Source organism: Coloeus monedula (assembly GCF_965178545.1).
Source record: "Coloeus monedula genome assembly, chromosome: 1".
NCBI lineage: Eukaryota > Metazoa > Chordata > Aves > Passeriformes > Corvidae > Coloeus > Coloeus monedula.
In genome coordinates, this window is record NC_138781.1 from 91,730,647 (window position 1) to 91,753,969 (window position 23,323).

General features: G+C 37.6%; 1 protein-coding gene across 5 annotated transcripts in view; it reads right to left on the reverse strand.

Annotated features, from left to right (window-relative positions):
- GALNT1 (polypeptide N-acetylgalactosaminyltransferase 1) overlaps positions 1-23,323 on the reverse strand; it is an 87,569-nt gene that overhangs the window by 18,290 nt on the left and 45,956 nt on the right. For 3 of the 5 annotated variants that reach the window (XM_082296623.1, XM_082296622.1, XM_082296624.1), the window contains 2 exons: positions 18,939-19,113; positions 5,503-5,669 (listed from right to left, as the gene is read on the reverse strand). In XM_082296623.1, the coding sequence (XP_082152749.1) occupies positions 5,503-5,669; positions 18,939-19,113 (342 nt within the window). Of the gene's footprint in view, positions 1-5,502; positions 5,670-12,968; positions 13,036-18,938; positions 19,114-22,606; positions 22,665-23,323 lie in introns of those variants that run through there. The other 2 variants (XM_082296625.1, XM_082296626.1) reach the window with 2 other exon arrangements.

Genomic DNA, 23,323 nt, shown 5'->3' on the forward strand with positions numbered 1-23,323 from the left:
ATGCATAAGTGCTCTTGGACATTACACTTCTCCACCAAGGAAATACAGAAATGGTTTGACTAGGTGACCATAATGATTTGCCTCCTACAGTAATGCAACTTATAGATAATTTCTTTGTGAGAAGTTTAAAACACAATCAAACTGACTTTTCATTGTGCCTTCTCTGGGGTTTTCTGGTTAATATTTTTTCCTATTAAATTATCCCTGTAACACCTAAAAAAAAAAGTAATCAGCCATACATAAATGAGAATCTGTAACAACAACAAATCTCAATGTAGCAAGAATTATGCAGAACAAGTTATTCAGAATACAACAGTTGATTACCATATGCCTAGAGACTCAAAGTTACCTGCACTGCAAAGAGCTATTGGGTTGTGATAAATGATGCCAAAGGAAGAACAAAGAAATGAGGGAGAATGCAATGGACAGTCACAGAAATAGACTTCTGCAATAACTCGCAGATTCTAAATGTGTAAAAAAGGCAAAATGGTCTTACTGCACACTATGGAATATTACATTGTACACTCAAAGGACACAGGAGCTGAAAGTTGTACTACAAGAGTGCAAAGCCTGTAGCAGGATTTCACATAAGGTAGCAAGTACCTCTTACAAGAGTGACACTGGAGGGGATGGGAAAGGCTCAGCATGAACTCTTAGGGGGTCTTTTGTAAACCTCAAGAGGCAGGGCTAACTTGAAGGTGATTACCATTCCTTACCACTTCCACGGATGAATGACTTCTAATTGCCTTCACATTTTTTTCTGTGCGTTGTTGGACTGCCACTAAAACCCACAGAACTAAGTTCTGACATGCCTTGAAAGCTAAACTGTGCTAAAAGTAGATAAGAATTTGATACATCTAAATATTTGTTTCCAGAGAAACTCAAAGCAAGTTAATTCTTATTTTGCATATGAACAGAGACTCAAATTAATAAATATTTATTAGTACAAACCAAGCGTATACATGTCTGAACATTTTGCAAGGCTTTGTCTCAACAGAGATCATTTGACTGAGTCTGTAGCAAATACAGACTTATCTCTTTACAGTGTAGCTTTCCAAAGACACTAATTTAAAAGAAATAGTATCATGGCAATGTTTATAGCTTTAATGTATATGGCTCCCATGATATATATATATATAGAATGTGCAGCATTCCTCTCTATGCTCACCATCTTACGAGCAAGTCACACAAATCACCACGTTTCTCTGCACATTTCAGGTGTAGTACTGATAAGCTTTTAAAGTTGTTCCATCCACTTTAAACTTAAATGAATGAATATGGGCTGTGACATTGGTTCTTGAATGTAGTTACATTAACGAAACAGTAAAATTCTGGCAGGGGGAAGAGAGAAAGATTGCAATAATACAACTGCAGCCAGTCAAGAACTAGCATAAAACACAAACTTACATTACAGAAAGTCATGCCCAATGTATTGCATAAAAAAATCTTGAGTCCTACCTACATTTTCTCTGTAAAGTATTTAAAATTTCAATTTATCAAGTACTTTTCAACTTTTTTTCTCTAAGAAAGAATCACAGATGCGTGCAGTGTTTTCACTATGGAGGGAAAAAGGTTAAGAAGAGTCCTTCTCCCATGTTCAACCCTGTCCATAAGAATATTCTTACGAACTATCACCTTGTTCAAAACTTCAGAAGGAACAACTACCCCTCTGACATTGTGACAGACCTTCAGTAACTGTGTTCTTAAAATATTACTAGAGCTTCAGCAAAATAGGCAGAAAAGATAAAGCTTGATGTCTCATCCCTATAAAAGCAGAGTAAACAATTCAGGCATCAAGACTTCCAAAGTTCCTCTGCTACCAGCAGTTAGGGTAAAATGTCAAATCTAAGCAGCTATTTTCCCTCCAGAACACCCTCTCTCTAATAGCATCCCTTACAAATACACATCCCTTACAAATTGCTCCCTTTGTTCAAGTAGCAGGAATCTAGCTTTTGTGATTAGTCATGCACCCAGAAACTAGTAATAGTTTCTTATTAGGTAAGCCTTGTTTTTTTCCCTTTAAAAAAGCAAATATTTGAATAATCTTTTAATGACTGTAATACATTTTGGCCTACAAGAAACACCAGGATCAAGCTGTGAAGATGATTTTTTTATACAAACCTGTTGGTCATATTTATACAAAATTCTATATTGAACACTGAGATGAGAAGTTTTATGCATTATAGTGTCAGCTGCTTTTAAGTGACCCAGGATTAGAGCTGATTAATTTTTCAGCATTGTTTCATTTACTGCAGAGTGAGGTTTGATAACATTAAAAAAAACCTCAAATATCTCCACAATACTTCTAATTTGGAACAATATTAATTAATGTAGTTTCATAGGTATAACTCTTTGTGGTGGATATTCCTTTCAAGACTTTTCTCTGTCAAAACTCTGCATAGTTTTACCTAGGACTGAGCACCTTCTGTGGAAGTAGCAGAACTAAGGAAGCCAAAAGAGCAAATATATTCTGTTCAAGTCAACTAAGTGCATTAGTTGAAAAATACCTTGCCAATTCTATTACAGAGTCACACTGATATGAATATAAATGAAAAATTAAGTTTCAAACCTTTTTTAAAATTAAACTACAATAAAACACAGATTTATCATTTTTATAAGCATGCAAACATGGTTTTTTAGGAAGTATGAACATTTTTACAAGTCTCGTTGGCAGGATTTCGTTGCGGTCGCATTGCTTTGACCTGTATCTCTGTAACTAAGTTCTGTGGATGTGATCTATCCTGATGTAATCTGCCTACCACACTTGGCTATTGGGTGCTGACCTGCTTTGGAGTACCAGCAAATCCCGATTTCCCCTGTTAACTGTTTTGAACTAGTTACCAAAGACCAGTACTTAAAAACTAAAGGTGCAATTCTGATCAGTAACTAGAGAACAATGTTACAGATATGCCTTGTCTCTCCAATGCTTTTCTTTTGGGTGTAAATAAATGCATGATATTATGCAAATTCATTCTTCTAAGAGCATGACACTAGCAGGTACAAAGTGTGCTTCAGGCAGACTGAATGCTTACTTTATTCCAGTTAAAATGACTCTGATGTTAGAATTCAATATACAATACTCAGGCTGAACATTGTCTTTTTCTGGAAAAGTATGCTGGTTTAATTCAACACAAACAGAATGCTTAAGTAGCAAACACAAACCCTTCACATCTTCAGTCATCATACCTTCTGTTTTGTTTAATGTAAAAGCATGCTTGATGGAACCGTAACAAGTTCTTGGAAAACAGAACAACAAAAAAAAACCTCGCAGTAATTGTTGAGAATAACAACAAATAAAAGATGCCTAAGTGATCTGAAATGAAGCTCACAGACTTCAAAAAGAAATACTGGAACAGGTTCAGTAATACCACCAAAAAAAGTATGAAATGCTCTATCTTTCAGCCTGGAATTAAGTTCATTTGTTTATATTACCAAACCCAGAAACAGAAAATTTAGCTAGAGAAAGCCATATGCTTTTTCTAAGTGGACTATAATTCTATTATTCATAGTGAGGACATCTCTATTGCTATGTTGAAATTGATTTTTTTCTAAAACAGAAATTGAAGAGGCAAAACGTAAGTAATATGATGTCTACATCATTCTAATATTAGCTTGCTCTTCATTTCTAGGTCATACTGACAGCTGACCTGTCACAAAAAATAATTAGCCCTGATTTGAATTTGTGCCAAGAACTGTTTTGATTTAAAAAAATGTGGAGTGGAATTTTTATATAAAGGTTAAAAAACTGCAACAAATCAAGGGCTATAATTACACATTACCCACAAGTGCAAAAAGCAAAGATTTGATGTTGTGCAAAAGTTGATCGTGCCTCTCATTTAATCTGGAACACGTTTATGTGGCACTTTGCATAGGCATTTCTCCTCTGCTGCCGGAATGTAATTGTATTTAATGCTTCTGTCTTTTCTTCCAAATTGCACTGGAATTAGCTGAATCATTTAGAGTTAGGTAAAAAAGGAAAAGCCAGTGAGAGTGCCCGAGAGAGGAAGGGAACAGAGACAAGTGCAAACACAACCCGAGTGCGTGAGCTGTGCTTCCTCAGGAAAGCAGATCGCTGAGAGCGCAGTTGGCTGACGGGATCTTCCCTCGGCTGCTCCACAACAGCCGTGCTCCACACCTAGCCAGCATGGAACAGGCCAGCTAACGCGCCACGCATCACACACACACACACCCCTAAGCTGAAGAAGCAACTCAGTATATTTTCTACCACCTTAGTGCAAAAATCCACTTCTAATGCTCCTCCAGCTACAAAAGCTCCTGGTCAGCCATGGTAGATGGTTCCTAACTATCCTAAAACCTCCCGTTAGCCACTGTAACCCACATATCATAGTGCTATTTCGAGCAAATCGAGTGTCTCTCTTCATACATGCAGATCTGGGGCAGATCCTGCTGTTTAGACAACAGTCAGACATCCTACCCTGAATTTGGAATTACCATAAGCAGCAAAACACGAATTTTGCATCACTGGAATCAGAAGCAACAGGCTGAGTTGCGCGAGCAACACTGAGCATGCTGTGTGTAAAACCCTTCTCTGTGTGACACATGGGAATTCCTTCTGATACAGGCAACAGCCTACAAGTGGTGACTGTCAAGACTTTTTCTCTGGTGGCCTACTAGCCATTAGTTCTAGGAGAAAACTTCTGAAATAGAAGTATAGAAATAGAAAAGGTGGATCAATATAAAAATATAGCCATGTTTTAGATGAAAAAACCTGTACTACCCTCTCACCTCCATTTACCAGCACAGGGGAAAAAAGTACTTCATAACCTCTACCAACAAGAAATATTAAGCAAAGAACAAGCCAAATATCAACTATTAACCAAAATTAAATGTTAAGTATTATATAGAATATTATTTTTATTTCTAATATACTGTAATTTAAAAATACCATGAAGTTTAAAATCTAAATAATATTATATTTTAAGAAAAAAAATCAGCTTCAAGTTTTGCTTATTACACATGGCAAGTTTCATTCTGTAGCATGGAGTTTTTGTCTGGAGCACTGTTTATTAAGAAGTGGAACCTTCTGCAGCATAGAAACTGAATTTTAACTTCCCATGAACTGAATAATCAAAACTGATCCCTCTGAACCCCAAGCCTAACGGTGGCAGTGATAGTAAATTCAAATGCGTGCAACAAGCAGAATTGCCTTTGCTAGTATTCACCAGATGATTCAAGTACTAAACACCCTCAAGCTGTATGAACATGCTAAAATTCTACATGGAAAACACTAAAACTGTAATAGAATAAACCCACTAGCAAACACAAAGTCCATGCTGCCAACAGAAGAGTAACCAGACTGACAAACTGACACCAGTTTTCAGTGCAGAATGATCCATCCGTATTACAAAATGGGCATTGCTCCCTCTGCCTTCCCCTGCCCCAGGTGCTGTGCTTTGCTAAGAAGGGCTAAGCCCACATCAAGTCAGTTTCAGCTTTTGAAGTATAAAGAGCAGCAAGCTAAAGCATCGATGTCATCCTCACCTCTTTCACTGGCATCATCGACGAGGACGATCTCTTCCAGCATGTGCCGCGGGGAGCGGTTTATCACGCTGTGAACGGTCCGCAGCAGGGTGCTCCAGGCTTCATTGTGAAACACAATGACAACGCTGGTCGTGGGAAGGTTGTCTGCATACACCTTCGTTTTACACCTATAAACCAAATTAAAGCATGTGTTTGTAAAGGTCAGGCCTTCAGATGGAGCTGCAAGTCTGGGGTTCATCTCTTGAGTATTGATGCTAACATTCCTGATACATCAATTTCATGCAGAGTGTGAAAAAGGAGCACACAGTGCACATTTGATACATGTTCAAAGTGCTCAGAAGTTCATCAGATTAAAAGAGAATTATATTCACATTCCAAAGTTAGCATGGAAAACCATAGGTTTAGCTGTCCAACAGCACATATAGGGGATTCACGTAAACTATGACATACACTTCAAGTAATCCCATATGCCTCCAAAATTTTTACATTCTGCAATGCTATTCTGAAACAATCGATGTTTTCATTATTTTCTAGAAAAATCAATACACTGTACACAAAGTACTGATCACAATTCTGAAAAACTCCAATTCTGCTCTAAAAAATAACCACACAAATTTAAGTGTTCTCTGCAGAGATCTGTTCCTCCTGCACATTTAAAAATGACATGGTTACTTATGTAAGATTTCATGGTATTAATCCTCCAAGAATCAAAGTTAAAGAGATATATGCAGATCTCAAACACAAGGAACACACTGAGGTGGAAAAGGAATTATATTAAATGGAGCTTCATTCCAACAAAAAAGCTTTTATTAGATCCCAAATTGTTAAGTCAGTTCACTGTAATGTAACCTGATCTAGGCACTACAAAAATACATTAACGAGTATTCATGACTATCATCCTAACAGCAGCACTGTCCAGGGGCTTGACAGGCAGAGTGCATATCCTCTACCCTAAATATACAGAAGCAATGCTTAAGGAACAGCCTGCCAATAAACAGGATTATGGTGTCAGTATGCCAGACAGTGACACCAGGAATGTCAGCCAGAACCAGGCTCCCAACATCAGTATTTTATTGTCTGAATAACTCAGCCAGAGCACTTCTCAGAGAGAGCAGCTCTCACAGCAAACTGGCATTTCAGCTCTGAGGTGGTGACAAAAGCCCAGCATGCACACACATCTCAAAAAGGATCAGTAAGTCCAGGTGCAAATGAAGAAATACCTGGAAGAGCATCTGTGAAATCATTTCTGAGAACTGAAGCAGTAGGATCAGGCACTATCTGCCTTCAATATTATACCTACTTATTATACAACTATGCCCCATTTAATTATTCATCACACTGAACTAATAAATCTTTATGAATAAAATCTTTATGGAAAGCTTCCATATATCCCTATGTTATCCTGATTTATTTCACATGTAAAAAAAAAAAAAAAAAACTTGCAAAGCATGCCAACTGAAAAAGTTACTTCTTTGGTATCCCTTGAAAAATAAAATAGGTTTTCACAAAAATGCTATGAATTTCAGATGAAAAATTCAATCATAAGCCATATAATTTTATCCCCATGTTTGCCACTTGTTCAGTCTGCTTTGCTACTTTAAAACCAAAATGTTTTATTCCTTCTGCTGCACTGCTCTCTAGACCAGAAAATAAGTCTCTGACTGTAGACATTCAGCTACAATAGTAATACAAATCCACCATTGCTCCTCTACTTTTTGGACGAATATTTGTAAAAAAGTCAAGAGAAGCCTGTTAGCAGTTCTCTGTGAAAAACAGTAACAATGTGTCATTCACCAGGAATATCATGCTGGGATAGCCACAGGATCTACTATTGTAGTACGAAATCTCTCATCTTCAGCCTTGCCTTTTATAATGGTTTTACAGAAGATTTTATTTTACTGAGCTCAAATCAATGAACTGGTATAAACATCAGCCAGGTGATCAGGGACTACAATGTTTATACAGCATTACACTGTCTGAAGTATAAATATATCAAAACATTTGAGATCTGTCTTTGAGGGGGAACTTTTTGGCACCAACAGGAAGGCTTACAGGAATTTTTTGGGGACACCCCTCCCTACCGCAAGGCATCCCTTCTGCAGAAGGTGAATCTCCACTTTGCCATAATGAAACATGTCGATTCTCACTCCCAGAGAACAGCTCTTCCTGGGCTAACAATTTAGGAGTGACCCTGCACTGGCACTTGGTTGCTGGCTGGGTTTAACCCATGACACTTGTTTACCAACACGTGAAAGGCTGCCAGGCGTAACACAAGGGTGCTTCATAACAAAACTGGCTTGGCATTTTTGAATGCTATTCTTAATAAAGCGTTTGGTGTGAAATTATTCTGGAAAGATTCATTGATGCAGACAAGGTAACTGAAAGAATTGATGGTATGAGACCTGTTTTTTAATATTCCTTTTACCTGCCCTTTTCCATATACCTTTTAGCTATATCTGTACAAATTGTTATGAATACATTACAAATAAAACCTCCTGTTTTTAATTTTGAAAACACTGGTAACTCCTTCTCCCCCAGAAAAATATCACTGCAGAATATAAGACAAATAAAAGAGAACACTTGATGCCCATGATTAGACATTAGCCTTCTAAGGAAACTTCATGTTTTATTCTATTAACAAACATTTAAATTAAGAATTCTTTTTGTCTTTCATTTGAAAACAAATTACCCCAGAAAAGACTACTATAGAATTTAAAATACAGCATTAGCTTCAACCAAGTTATGCAACATTAGAAGCAGAATCAAACCATGAGGGGTATGACACACAGCCTATGAATTAAGGATAATTTGAATTTTAATGAGCTACTAATACATTATGTTCCTTTTGTTGGATCATGCCTCAAACAGCTTTAAAATTGAGTGCATAATATTAGGAAGGCACACCATCTCCAGTAATTTAATGAAGACTCCAAACAGCTGCTGAGAATGTCTACTCCACATGGAATGCATCTTCCTTTCCTTAATCTACAGAATTCACTATGCAAACTCTCAGCTAATGTGACTCCATATATTATTTAGATTGTGGAACTCCCCAAAAACATCATATACTTTAAATACAAACGGAGACTTCTGTCCTATTACCTAAAGACACATAAAAAGAATAGACCAGATTGTTAAAATATGATCAGAGTGATGGTGTTTGTCTTCCCAAGTCACTGTTCCAGGTGATGGAGCCCTGGGGATGGCTGAACACCTGCCTGCCATGGGCAGTGGTGAATGAATTCCTTGCCTATGTGGCTTTTGCTTTCCTGATTAAACTGTCTACCTCAACCCATGAGTTTTCTCACTTCTACCCTTCTGATTCTCTCCCCCAGCCCACTGTAGGGGCAGTGAACAAGTGGCTGTGTGGGGCTTAGTTGCCAGCTGGGGTCAAACCACAACAGAAATAAAGTGGAAAATTACATAGGAAATAGAATTAAAATTATCAAAGATTTTAATGCCCCATCAAAATCAGATGTGAGAAAAAATAATTAAGTTTAGTACCTATACTTTTTAAAGCTGTTTTACAAACACATAACTGTAAAGACATGACTCTGCTCTGACCTCTGTAAGATGCTCACACATATTCTTCACAGAATTTAATCTCTTTGAAATCTTGCATCACATATTCAGAATACTGAGTACTGCATTCTGTCTGCGGCCATCAACATAAGGAGGACATGCACTTGTTGGAGCAAGTCCAGAGGAAAGCCACAAGGATGACCAGAGAGCATCTCTCCTATGCAGACAGGCTGAGAGAGCCGGGGTTGTTCAGCCTGGAGAAGAGAAGGCTCTGAAGAGAATTTATAGCACATTCCAGGACCTAAAGGGGGTATAGAAGAGCTGGAGAGGAACTTTCTACAACGGCCTGTAATGACATGACAAAGGAGAATGGCTTTAAACTGAAATAGGGTCAGTTTAGATTAGATTATAGAAATAAATACTTTACTGTGAGGGTGATGAGAAACTGGAACAGGTTGCCCAGTTTGTGGATGACCCTGAAAGTGTTCACAGCCAGGCTGGACAGGACTTTCAGCAACCTGGTCTAGTGGAAGGTGTCCCTGTCCACAGCAGGGGGATTAGAACTAGGTGATCTTTAAGGTCCCTTCCAACCCAAACCATACCATTCCACGATTCTATGGGTCTGTGAGAATAATTTGGCCCAGTTCACTACAACCATATAGCTAGTCCTAGGTCCACATCTCCCCAAGAACACAGGGCAGTGTAACAAGTCAGAATACTTTATAACTTGAAATCAAGTTTAATGGACTAAAAGCAAAGAAAGTTGGACAGATCCTAGCATATAACACTGCTAAAGAAGAACAATGACAGCAACATAAATACACATTGTTGCCCCTTACACCCTGTAGCCAGAACTCAAAGTTTTACAACCATTACAAAAGTTTTTAAAATGAAAGGCTAAAAGCAATGGAGTTTTGTTTTGCTTCTCCATTATTGTGACTCTCTGTGAAGGTGAAAGTTGAATCTTTCATAGAAGCTCTGCAGGTTTTATACACAGAGATGTTCAGAAAAAAAAACTCTGAGAATTTTATTCAATAGATTAAGTATAACCACTTGGAAACTACCTGATGCTACTTCAAATGCATCTGAAGAGCCTCTGAATAAACTGTTTTGCTGCATTCTCTTTCAGCCCAGAGTACAAATAGTCCACAGGAGACATTACAAAAATAACCAGAAGAGACAACAAGTAAGGCAATTATGTCCAAATAAAATTAAGCCATTAAATCTCAGAGTTTAATTGCAGCTTCAGCATAAACTTGCAGAGAAAGAAGACAACTTTTCATTTTGCACTTTCTACAACACCACAACCAAATATACACTCAATCCTTCTCCACATCTGAGAAGGAGAAATGGAAGCCTCTCTTCTCTCACACTGCTGAGGCAATAAGGAAACAAATGCACTTCACCACTGCAGGGGCAGAAGAAATCTACCAGCTGATCATACGAGATGCTTCAATTGAATTCATCAGAAGGTGAAATTCTTCTGATACCTATCTGATCTGCTCAATCTCCAACCCAGAGAGAAAAAAAGCTACCCACAGCCAGGCATGCAGAGACTCCAGAAACTTGGGACATCACCTGCGCTGTCCTCATGCCACCTCTCTCAGTTTACTGCTGGGTCTTTGACAAACACTCCAACTATTACTTTAGGAAAACCCCCAACTGTGCAGCCATCTTATTACAGAATAGCACTCGGCAATTTATCAATGTTAAGAAATTGCATTCACAGATCAATTTAGGAATCATTTCTGAAACCCAAGATTGAGTGCTACATGTGTAGTGGTGGCAAATCTTGAAAGACATCTATTTACAATGTTGGTAGTGATCTGTCTGCACATCCTTCAAACTTATGCTAAATCATTTCTGAAAGTGACAAACAAGGATTTACCATTTGGATAGCTCTTAAATACCTTTTCATAGGCTAAAAAAAAAATCACACCCCAAACAAAGCTACAAGCAAGGAAAAGGTCTTGTAGGAAATCAGTTACACACTACCATAATGCTTATGCAGTGAGACACAATGAGGAAAACCTCATTCACTGAGGCAAAACATGAAATAAATTTTAGGTCATTTTCTAGAAAGATGAGGCCATAATTATAGTCTGCATTAGAAATAAATGCTAAATTTCTAAGTACTACAGGGAAAATGTCTCACCTTCTGATGCTGCCAACATGTTATTCTCCACAGAGGAGAAATGAGAGAAGAAGTTACACATTGGAACATTATTTTTTATATGGATTTTTCAAAACAAGGCTACTGATGCTTACCTAATCATGAAAATTAACAGTCAGACTCTACCTGAGCCATGATTTGCTCTACTTGTTTCCAGTTTTATTCCCATATTCCACCAGCCTTTCAAAGGAACAAGTCATGAACAATAATTTACAGTGGCTCAAAAACATTAACAGCAGTAAAACATGTATGCAATCCTTGCTTTCTAGCCCAGTGCACACAGCCCAGAGCACTCTGATAAAGGACAGAGAAGGAACACAAGAGTGTCTCCTGTGCACTGAGCAGCTCAGTTGGGAAGTCCCAGTGGAGCTCAGATTGTGCTCATACGTGCAGTATGATAACACAGTGGCAATGCATTTTTGAAAGCTGAACTAGCAACAGATTGGGGCAGGAAGGGAAGCACATTTAGTCATCTTACAAATTTAGTACAATCTTGTATCTAGCACACTACAAACAATGGTTATAAATAAAAACTGCAGTTATAAATAAACTGCATCTCAGGGCTTAAATTTGACAATGACACATTGGAATAATCCAAGTCTTGCTGAAAATCAGGTTAGAGCTGAAGTATTGAGGAAATACTACACAGCACAGCCTCCGTAATAAATTTGTTTAATATTACTGATGCAGTACAAACAACACACATTTCAGTATCAAAATATATTGAGTGTCTCTGGAAAGCAAGCATCAGTATCCTTTGACTTGAAAACACACATTATTTTCCTCTGAGGTTACAAAAGTTAATTCCAGATCGATAGAAAACAAAATCGGAAAATCTGAACTCCCCTTGTGAAACCTCAGGTTTAATTACTGATATCTGATGAATATCACTGCAGTGCTATAAAATGTCAGCATTCCATTGCTTACCTGTTCATATGCCTTAAGTTATAGGCCGCAATAAAGTTAATGTAACAGAGCTGAGGCACAGCTATGCCCAACAAAAAACCTCCTCTCTACTTAAATCACAGGTGAAAACAAGTTTTGAAATAAGACTGCAAGAGTCACCCCGAAGCTGCTGAGACTGACCTACATTTCCATCAAGGGAGAACGCCCTGTGGCAGAGTGTCAGAGAAATTGTCAAAACACTACAACAAGAACCACCGGGACTCAAGTCACATGGTGTTTTTCTGGTAGACACTGCCTTAGTCTTTCCTGGATCACAGAATTGCAGAATATGCTGAGGTGGAAGGGACCCACAAGGACCATCTAGTATAAGGAGCAGCCTCATAATATCATTTAAGAGCAGGTGTTAGTGAATCTGCTTTTTATATAAATTATAAGAATGCTCCAAGCTCCTAAATTGAAGACAATCAAGCTGGATAAAGATCTGATTTTCACACAGAAGCAATACAGCCGAAAGGACTAAAAGCACTTCTTCTGAGAAAGATGGGCTCACTGGCTGTTGTAACATACCAAACCACATTTCACTACTCAGACTTTGCACACAGCCACGGCTTAACTTGCAACTGAATAAAGAGAAAGCACTGCAGATAAGGTTGCAACAAAACTTCACACTACCCTGAAGCTGCTTCTTCCAATCAAATCAGAGCAATTCATTTTAGGAAGAGGCCTTTTTTTCTATAATTCATATCACAACTTCAATTAATCTTTGTGAACAGGTGCCCTGAATGCAGGCAAATCCCTTATCCTTATCTAGACATTTCAACGCAGCCTGCTTAATATCTGCCTTCAATAGTATTACATAATTTACCTGACATCAAGAGTATGAAATTTTCCTTTCTTCTGATCTCAAAGATTTGGATATAAGAAAGGTCGCATTATCTCATGAGTCAAGTAGAAATCTTCTTTAAACCCTGAAAACAAAATCCAAAATGGTTCTTAAAACCATTGTGGTTACAGAATTCAAGCAGAACTTCATAAAAGTAATACTAGCTGCAATTGACTATTTTCCTTGTCCTGAAAGCAATCACAGAAAAGCATCTCTTGACAGAAGCAAAAGCAATTCTGTCCACAGAGACTGAAATTGAACCTTAAGATCTCTAGACCAATTATTTTCCATACCTGACCTAACAATCTGAATAAATTTCCGGATATGGCAGCTCATCCAAAACGGATAAACATGAATAAAAAGATTACAACTAAGAAGGAGATTGCCATGTATTTGTGCACATATACACCTGTGTGTGTGTGTATAATATATCTATCTATCTATATATCTATCTATCTATCTCTGAGTGTATAGTGTAAACTCCCTCCAAAAAAAGTTTACAGGAAGTAAGCTGATTTTTAATGGGTTTTTTTTCCCCACTAAGCTTTCTCTAGGAAAAAGGTTTCTAGGGAATTTCTTTCAACTAACTCACTAAACCAATGTGAACAAGAACAATTCCAAACACTGACTCTACAAGGGGCCAGTAACAAGCTATAGGCACCATGAAAGCCAGACAAAAAAACATTCCTGCTTGAAAGAACAGTAAAGTCTTTAATACCTCACATGCTTTCAGACTTCCATGACATTGCTGAAAGTTACATTGCTGGTGATGAGGTCAGCAGATTTTCTTTACAGATGCCAGGTTAATTAATAGCCTGGATTTCTAGCTTGCATCAAAAGCTCCTGAGTCTTCCACCATTTATGTTGACAACTTTGCTCTTTTTTTATAATGTTTACATTACTATGACCAAAGCTAAATGAATATCTAACGTTCACAAACTGCATCACAACTTATGGAGCTATTTAAATCCCTACGGCCTTATGGGGATTTCAAAACTCAGGTTCTGAGAAAGCTTTTTTCCCCACCATATTCCACCTAATCCAGTGTGACTGTGGGCTGCTGCAGAAAGCAACAAACCCACCTTTCACCATTACATTTTTGTTCCATTCTCTTCTTTCAACCAGATCTGGTAGTCATATGGCTGCTGTGTGTGTTGCTTCAGTTTGCTGAATCAACAAACTGTATTTTTTTTCCACTTTTTGGTGTCCATCCAGTCAGTGAACATCCAGGCCACACAATCATCAGATTAGTATCAACAGAAGTGATGAGAAAACTTCTTTCATCTGCAATCCACATTTATACCAAATTATATGTAGTATGAAACTATGCCCTTAGCTATTCTCCTGAATTAAACTAACTCTAAGTAGAAAGCACACTTTCACAAGCCTCACAAAGAAGCAAATACCTTCAGTGCTGCCTTTTAAAAACCCATGAAATATCACATTTGAGTTCCAAGAGCACGCTCTTGCATGTGTGCTTCCATTTGTATTACAACAAATAGTTCTACTCAAGCTATTTTCCTCACATTGAGATTGTGTTAATTTTAGGGATATGTTATATTTTGATTCAACTGTAGAATCCTAAAGCATAGAGCAAATAAATTTGCTTTTACAGGTAAAAAATTGAAATTCCAGTGTATTCTCACATGCATATTTCATACTTAAAATCAACATGACATTTTTAAAGCATAGATATGAAAAACAGATTGTGGTAACTGAAAAACATTATACTGTATCATCTAATTAACAGTGCCTAAATCCAAATTCTGTTCTTACTCAAAGATATGACAGAATCAGTCAGAATTACTATTTTACTAGATTTACTCAGAAAGAAGCCCAGCATAATTGCCATAAACTCCCCAACATACATGTATAACTTAAACTTGGAAGAATGGTTTTTAACCTGGAAAATTGTCTACTTCCTCCCAGTTGTGAAAGGAAGCTTGGCAGCAGGAACTGGGCAGGGTAGTTTGATTCAGAAAAAAAACCCCTTCAATAATAATAATAATCTGACAACATTAATGTACCAGTTAAACATGAAGGTCTCAGAGATATGCACCTTTCTTTTTTCCATGAAGTGGCTGAAGTCATAGTTTGTATGGATTCAAACACAGTTCACTCAAATATGTAGGGCCACCTGGCTAAAAACTCTGCTTATACCCTAACAGGAACTATAGCATTCAAAATGCCAGCACACCTACCTTCCTGAGTACAGACAGTTTGAGAAAATGATAGTTAAAAGATCCCAGACTTTATGCAGAACTAACTGAGTTATAACAAGATGTCTGATACCTTTAATTCTGGCAAAATTATACCATCCAGGGAAAAATGACAAGGAAGACCTTTTATGTCAAATTGTATGGAGCCTGTAGCCTTGGAGAAAGGGTTGCTGAGGGATCAGCAAGGAGCGTGGATACTCCTCCTTGCTGCACGTCTACTTGGGGAAGCCCATCACCTTTCCAAGAAATCTCAGCCTGCAAAATATGACACCCTGCTAGCACTGCATCACAAGATCCAGTGGGGACCAGAGCCTACATGAACACAAAATCATTCTGTCCCAGCTATGCCTCCATTGTTCGAAGCCTTGATTCCTTGTGCCTGAAAAAGAAGAGTGTTTTAAGCAGCTCTTTCCAAGTGTAAAAACCTCAGAATTTGGTTTAAACTCTCACAAAAGGGAACAAATGTCCACTTAAAAGTTTTATATATTCCACAAATTGTTAAATAATGAATTCAGGCTGGAAAGCTCAGTCTTAGAACACAATACTCATTCTTCATTTTGCAAAGCAGTTTCTGAAGTCACCTCCAACTGCACCGAGAGCCAAACCAAGTCACAAAACACATGCAAATTTCATGCTTTCAACCCCCCCACTTTCCAGTCCGAACACCAATCTAAGGCACACAGGAGCAGCTGAACTCATACTTTACTCACTGGCACCTATTTTATTCATTGCCTCCCTCATCTTCAGCAAGATCAAGGCAAGACTCTAGTGCTCCTGATCATCCATCTTTTATTCTTTGCTGTCATGTCAAGCCCACAGCTGCATATTTTCCTGGCAACTGTGAATCAACTCCCACTCTGATGATTGATTCACAACTAGAATAAGACATACTTGCAAGAATTATTCTATTAACAACTTAAAACCAATCTGGCATGCACAGCTGCTTATTCCCCTGCAAGAGCTTTTGTCCAGAGGTTGTAGCCTTGTCCATTATACTAGTTTGTTACACTAACATGTCCCAGTCCAGATTCTGGGAAGTATCCAGGCTAAAAAAAAATTACTTCTGGTTTAGCTTTTTCTGTTGAGCACATCACACTCAGCTGGGATAAAGAGAAGTAGAACAATGATAACAGACACAAGATGACCAGCAATTCAGGCACATGTCAATGATTTTATAGGTGTCCATGTGCCTCAGTAATTTTGTGCCAAATAATAAAAATAAATGTAAACCTGTAAATACAACTGGGGGACACTTGCCAGAACAGAGATGTCAGCTTCTGTAGATGTCTTGTACTGAGGAGTTCCCTTAGCTGGAGAAGTGCCTAGAAGTTATTAAAGAAGCTCGTATTTTTGTTCTTCTAGTAAGGGAACAAAATTTCTTGGCCACAACATAAACAGGATGCCCTGAGTGGGTCATCTGCAGAGATTAACCTATGAGCACTCCAGGACCAACACACTTGTCTTTACACAGGTGATAGGGGTTTGGCAGAACTAGAAATTAATTGAAGGATAATGCACTTTACTGCAAAAGCTGCTCTCCAGCTGACACGTTATGCCATTCCCATTAAATACATGTGGCAAATTGGTCCTGGCACTCTTAATTCCACCAGCTTTCCAACGATTAACCACTAGGCAAAACCTCTGCAGGCTTCTGCACTTCAGAAAAACTGACATGCTGGAGAATTAGAGGACTTGAAATAATCACTTCTTTCCACCACACCACATTAAAGGAAGCAACCCACAAAACTTGTGAAGAAAATAATTACATGGTTGAATAGCTAAGTGCGCCTTTGAACATATCCTGCTTTTTCAAAACCTTGATTGAAAGTACTACTGGCAGTTGTGCTGTAGACACATAAATGTGGTAAGAAATGATTAAAAATTACCCATTCTCCTTCTCCATAAACTATTTCCATATTACCAGGGACATAGATAGAACAAATTATAACAGAAGTAATTCCACTAATGCAGCACAGTGTTTCTGACTTTGGAGTATTTTGGCTAATCAGATAAATAGTTTCATAAGACATACACACAACACCAGAGTATATTTATAGGTTTCACAATTCTGAAAATGATTACAGTGTTCTGGAAGAGTAATACTGATCCACACATACTGATTAAGATACCCTTGCATTGTCAACACAGTACTGTTCTCAAATTTCCCAGAGAAATGTTAACGTACTCCACAACTTCTTAATTAGCACAACCTTATAAAGTACACACTGAAAAGATAACAAATGGAAGAGGTTTTGGGGAAGCATTTTTCTCTCAAAAACTACTAAAAATGCAAACACATGTAAATGTTGAATTTTGGCAGGAATTTACAAGAACAGAAAAATCCAGCTCTGTCCTGAGACTATACCTAAAATTTTATACTACGATTCCACTTTCACACACAGAGTATAGCAACAGCATTATATCCAGAAAAAAATGGAAGAGAAGCAAATGCAACATTACAAAACTTGTAGCACATGTCTTACTGTGAAACACAATAGCTGCAGAGCATAGCCAAATGTGAAAGACAGAAATTTCTATCTAGCTAAACTGGATTTTGAAATTGCAATTTCACTTGATTGCAAGCTTGAGTGATGCCTAGGTAATAATTTTTTAATAGTTTATAACAATTCCTCTCTCCATTTTTGGCTAATTCAAAGTCTAGACCTCAACAATTGAGTCAACTTTTCAGATCCTCAAATGTATGTTTTCATATTTGCAAATCGATTGAAAACCTACATTATTTCAAACTTGTGAAATCATACTTTGAAAAATATGCCTCCATTATTAAGAACACTAGCACTACCAGGAACTTGCGGGCTACACAGAATCACTTTCATCACAACGGATGAAGGCACCTACAAACCAGATCTTTATCACTCATTAAAAATGAAAAGCAGCAAGAGCATCATCTCACTCTGCTAATATTATCTTCTGAGGTAGGAGATGAAAACAAATTCCTCCAGCAGCTAGGCCTTGTGTATACAACAGCAGAGCTTCTAAAGAAATGGGGTTTCTATAGCATCTGATTCTTGCAAGACAATGTAGATAATTAGGAAAATTTTGTTTCATAAGCTTTATTCAACCTGAATGTCCCTTTCATAAAGAAGGGGGGTTGAGGTGAGGGGAGTCATCAGCTATTCTGCCAGAGTAATCCCAGGAGAGTAAAGCAATCTTATTTTTTGTTAAAATAAGGCTACAATTTTCTTTTTAATTACTTATGACTCAAATAGCTCTGAAAGGATCAATATTCCAGAGGCAAGATCAAAAACAAACCAGATGGATATTAGAAAACATTATAATGCAATCTAAATGAGGCTTAGCACATTTCATTAGGTAAGAAAATTTTTGAAGTATTTCTCTCATCACCCATCTCTTTTATTTTATACAATGCAGAATTTTAGTCTGCCTCATTACAAGCAGTGCATGAATTTTTTAAACAAGTGATTTTTTCCTGAAATGCCAATGCTTAAGTTAACTTTCCTTCAACCAAAATAATTTCTGTTCCCTGAACAGGCTTCATACTTGTAATCAGATTCAAAGTTAAATAACACTGAAGAAAACTAGTTTCTGCTGGTCCACCTTATTTTACAAATAAGTGTCTTATATACAGGAAATTCTCCAACTGTTTGCTTGAAGAGTAATATCTTCCAGAACTGAACTGTTGCTTTGGATTAGTCTTTGCACATTCTTCATTCAAATAGAGTACCTTTTTAATACAACATAAAGTACTTACCCTTCTAACCTGACATCAGGTAAAGATCTGTTGAGTGCAATCATTTCACTTGCCATTAAATTAAATTGATTTATTTTAAACATTTCTTTCATTTTCTCTTGCTCCTCTTTTGGAATGACCACAGGCTTCCCCATCTCTCCAGGTCCTTCATGTGGTTTTTGTATGGGTTCTGGAACTTAGAACAAATAAAATGTTACTAACTCCTTTTATGCTTGTTTTTGTTTGTTATACATTAATTCACAATGTAGGCATGCTTACATTTAGAACAGTCCTAAACCCACCAGGTTTTGAAAGTGAAAACCAATCTTCACATTTGGGAGTTTAACAGAAATATTTAAGTGCTATTCTTAGACACCAAAACTCATGTAAAATACCAATAAGGATTTATTTCTATCCACCATTACATCATAATTGACTTTAGTAAAGTTCCTGTAAAGGAAAATTCAACTTTTCCAGGAAAACCCGTGTGTGCAAGAAAAAAATGGGATATAAATGACCTCATCAGAGTCTACAGCTTCCTCATGAGGGGAAGAGGAGGGGCAGGCACTGATCTCTTCCTGACCAGTGACAGAACCCGAGGGAATGGCCTGAAGCTCTGTCAGGGGAGGTTTAGGTTGGATATTAGGAAAAGGTTTTTCACCCAGAGGGTGGTTGGGCACTGGAACAGCTCCCCAGGTTGACCGAGTTCAAGAAGCATTTGGACAACACTGACCAGAAGCGCAGGGTGTGACTCTTGGGGTGTTCTATGCAGGGCCAGGAGTTGGACTCAATGATTCTGATAGGTCCCTCCCAACCCAGCACATTCTGTGACTCTGTGATAAATGATGTTCCAGAACAGTAAAGGGTCGATTAAAGTAAAAGTGTAGCTTTACGTTTATTTCCACATTTTTATTTTGACAGAATGACATTAGCAGCAACAGTTTAGAAACAATCTCTCTTGTTTGCACCAATGTTATTTTATGCAATTTTAAACTCCAAAATTACATTTTGGAGTTTAACATTAGTACTCAAAACCAGTAATACTACACATCTTAAACCTTGAATATCAAATATTTGATCAAACTAAAGAGAAAGAAAGGGAGAAAAGGAATTCAGACTCTTGAATTAATTAGGGTTTTAAACAAAATAAGTAAAAAAAACCAGAATAGTTTTTAAAACGTTACACTTCTCTTTACAAGTACCATTCATTCTTCTCCCAAACAGAAATGCTCAAATGCTGAATTTGAGGTGCATTATTACTTTACAAACTCAGCAAAAGTTTTAATTTAAAAAATAGTAATTTAAGATCTAAACAGAGGAACAAAGTATTTTAAAATAAAGGCACCAAATCCCTGAGAACTAAGCCTAGCTTCAAATTATCTTTAGTTTGGATTTAGGATAGCACAGTGTAATTAAACTTTAGGCAGAGATTAAATAGCCACGTAAAAAATTTTAAAAAAATTTTACAAAAAAAGCCTGAGCCTTCCATCCTTGCTGAAACACTAAGATCTAAACATGTATTACAAATAAATGAGGCTTTTTGCTGGTCTGCATTTAGCTTCAATTGGTAACAAGCCCAGCGTGCTCCTTGAGAAACTTTCAAGAACCCGAAGCTACTGCACTAGTGGCATTCACACAGTAGCATTTAGCAGAGGAAATCCTCCCATCACAAGGGTGCTTTCTTTTTACCAAACTCTCTGATTGCCAGTTGAGCTATAAAACCCTGGAAGCTGCCAGCCAGCCACTCACCCACTGAAAATTGATAGAGTCAGCATGTTCAAGCAAACCCTGAACAGATGGGCCAAGGTGCTCGTTTCAGCCATGGGCTGAGCTGAGCAAGTGGTTTGCTTTGCATTTTTGCCCCTTAAGAAGGTATGGTTGCAACCTGCATCAAAACTTGCTGACTTGCAATTGCACAACCTTTTAAACTACAATTTGTGCCTTCTGGAGGGTAAGTAACTTAAAATTATGGTACACAATAAAGTAATTATTTGGGCTTAATTTTATATATTCAGCTTGGTATCGTTATGTGGGCTATCACAAAGATTTTTATTAAGTGTATAACAATGAGTACATAGGTTCACTTAGACAGAAAATTATTAGATAATGGGTGTTCCACATACCTAAAACAATTAAAAAACTCTATCAGAATATAGTCATGTGCACCATGCTTTTCAGAGTTCTGAAGAGTGAATGCCTTATCCTACCAAATTACCTATTTAGAAGAAAAAATAAATTTCCTGTTTCATTTATACTTCCAGTTCTTTCTTAACTTTCACTAAGCCAGCTAAACTGATTACCTAAATCAGCCAAAACCTCATCTCTCACATTTGCAGATCTTGCTGTTAAGATGAGACTTTAGCACATCAGTGACTGGGCTCCTGGTGTACAAATTCCACAAATTTATCAGTTGAATTTTTAAATTTCATTAATAAATACATACTGCTTGATTACACATTTTACCTCAGTACTCCATTCTCCTTGCAGAAAAATCCAGCAACAACTAACTAGATCCAGATATTTTCTGCAACTCACTAAATGCAGACAGTCAAACTGGGGCACGGACAGGGCAATGACTTTCCAAGAAAAGCTAACCATCTTCTCTCAAGTTTCTGAGAACCATCTTGTCTGGGGGTTTTTTATGGTTATCTGCTTTCCCACAAAAGCACGTAGTTTTCACATAAACACAAACCAACAACGTTCTCCAAAAATGACTAATAAACGCATTGTTAAGCATTCAAACCACAGGGCTCTTTTGTCAGTTAAATACAAAAAAAAAAAATTTCCTTTGAAGGACTCCATGTACTGATGATATGCTTCTAACAAACAGAAATTTAGTTTATAGCTACAGGTTTCAGAACTAAATGAATGACTGAATCACCCCTTGATCAAGTAAGAAATCTAGTAATGTATTTCCAGATATTTCTTGTTTGTATCAGTAAACCATTAGTTTCAAAGAGGGCTTGATGTCTTCCAGATCTTCATTAAAAAATCAGGAACTCTATGTCTGTGGACTACAAATTTCTTTTTACCAGGCAATATGCTTGACAAAAAACAGATACTTCAAAATCCAAGACTATCTGAAGACAGGAAAAATGATTGTATTCTTCTGGTGAGATGTCTTTAGGGCCCAGGTAAACTGACCAATGCAAAGTCCAGCCACCTTTGGAGGCTTTGCCATAATTACAAGAAAGCTATTAGGACAGGTGAAAGTTCAGAGAAGTTCTGCCTCTTACACACACCTCAACCTTAATAGAACAAGACTGATTTATGATGAATGGTTCACATTTTCAAGAATTGTATCTTGAAATTGCTCGCTTTTCTTCCTAGGATTTTTTCATGCAAATGAGATTATTCAGAAGTAAGACATAATTTAGAGATTCCATCTTTACCAGAGCTCTAAATTCAGAACACAAGGCCTTGATTGGCAATTGACAAAAATGGCTGGTCCTAGTTTAACTTTGTCATTGCTCCAGGAAAAGCGCATAAGTAGCAAGGAGCTGAGATTACAAGACTCTTGCAACACACCAGTCCTAATTCTGAAAGATTCACCACCACCCAGGGCTTCTAATCATTATACAAGGGGAATGCAGCTTGAGGGAGGAAAAAAAAGAGAAAAAGGATGAATTTGAAAGTTTAGTTAGAAACCACATCAAGTGCCAAAGCTGGAAGTTGTTTTGCAACCATACCTTTAAGAAGCCTATAGCTGGGGGTAAAGAATGACTCATTTCATCTTCATTTAAGTCAAGACCTCAGAGATGACATACAGGGTTCTTACCTAAGACAGAGCTACACAAAAATAATCTTTATAACTTTATTACTAAAATCGTGGTACTACCTAAGCATATTTTGTTTACAAGAAAGGTACCTAATTGGACTGTTAGAGAACAGCTTGAACCCTCTCTTTAAGTCTGGAACTTGTTTACATTTGTTAAGCAAGCCCTATTCCAGGCTGTGAAATCTAAAGTGTAATGCCAATCCCCATAATGCTCAAGTAACTATCCTATGAATTTCAGATTTGGAAAAAAATACTGCATAACACGGATGATGCTTACTAAGGTTAAGTGATTTTTTTTTTTTTCCCAATTCATAGCAACCTTTAAACTAACAGCAACAGCCTTCCACAGACAACAATTAATTACTCTTTGTGAATTTTACAGAGTAATCATCGGGAATTACAAGAAGGGAACCACCGCCCAGAAGATGTGGCAATAGGAAGAAAATGTGTGGCATTTTAGGTACGGGGTGTGCACCATCCACATCATCTGGGTGGCTCAGAGTAGGTGAGGCAACCTCAGAGCTGAGCACTGGGAGAGAGCTTCCCCCAGTCTACTCCCAGCCTCTCTGGGGTGGTCACGGCAGGGAGAAGAAAGAGCAGCAATATCAGTTAGGACAAGCACAGGCTC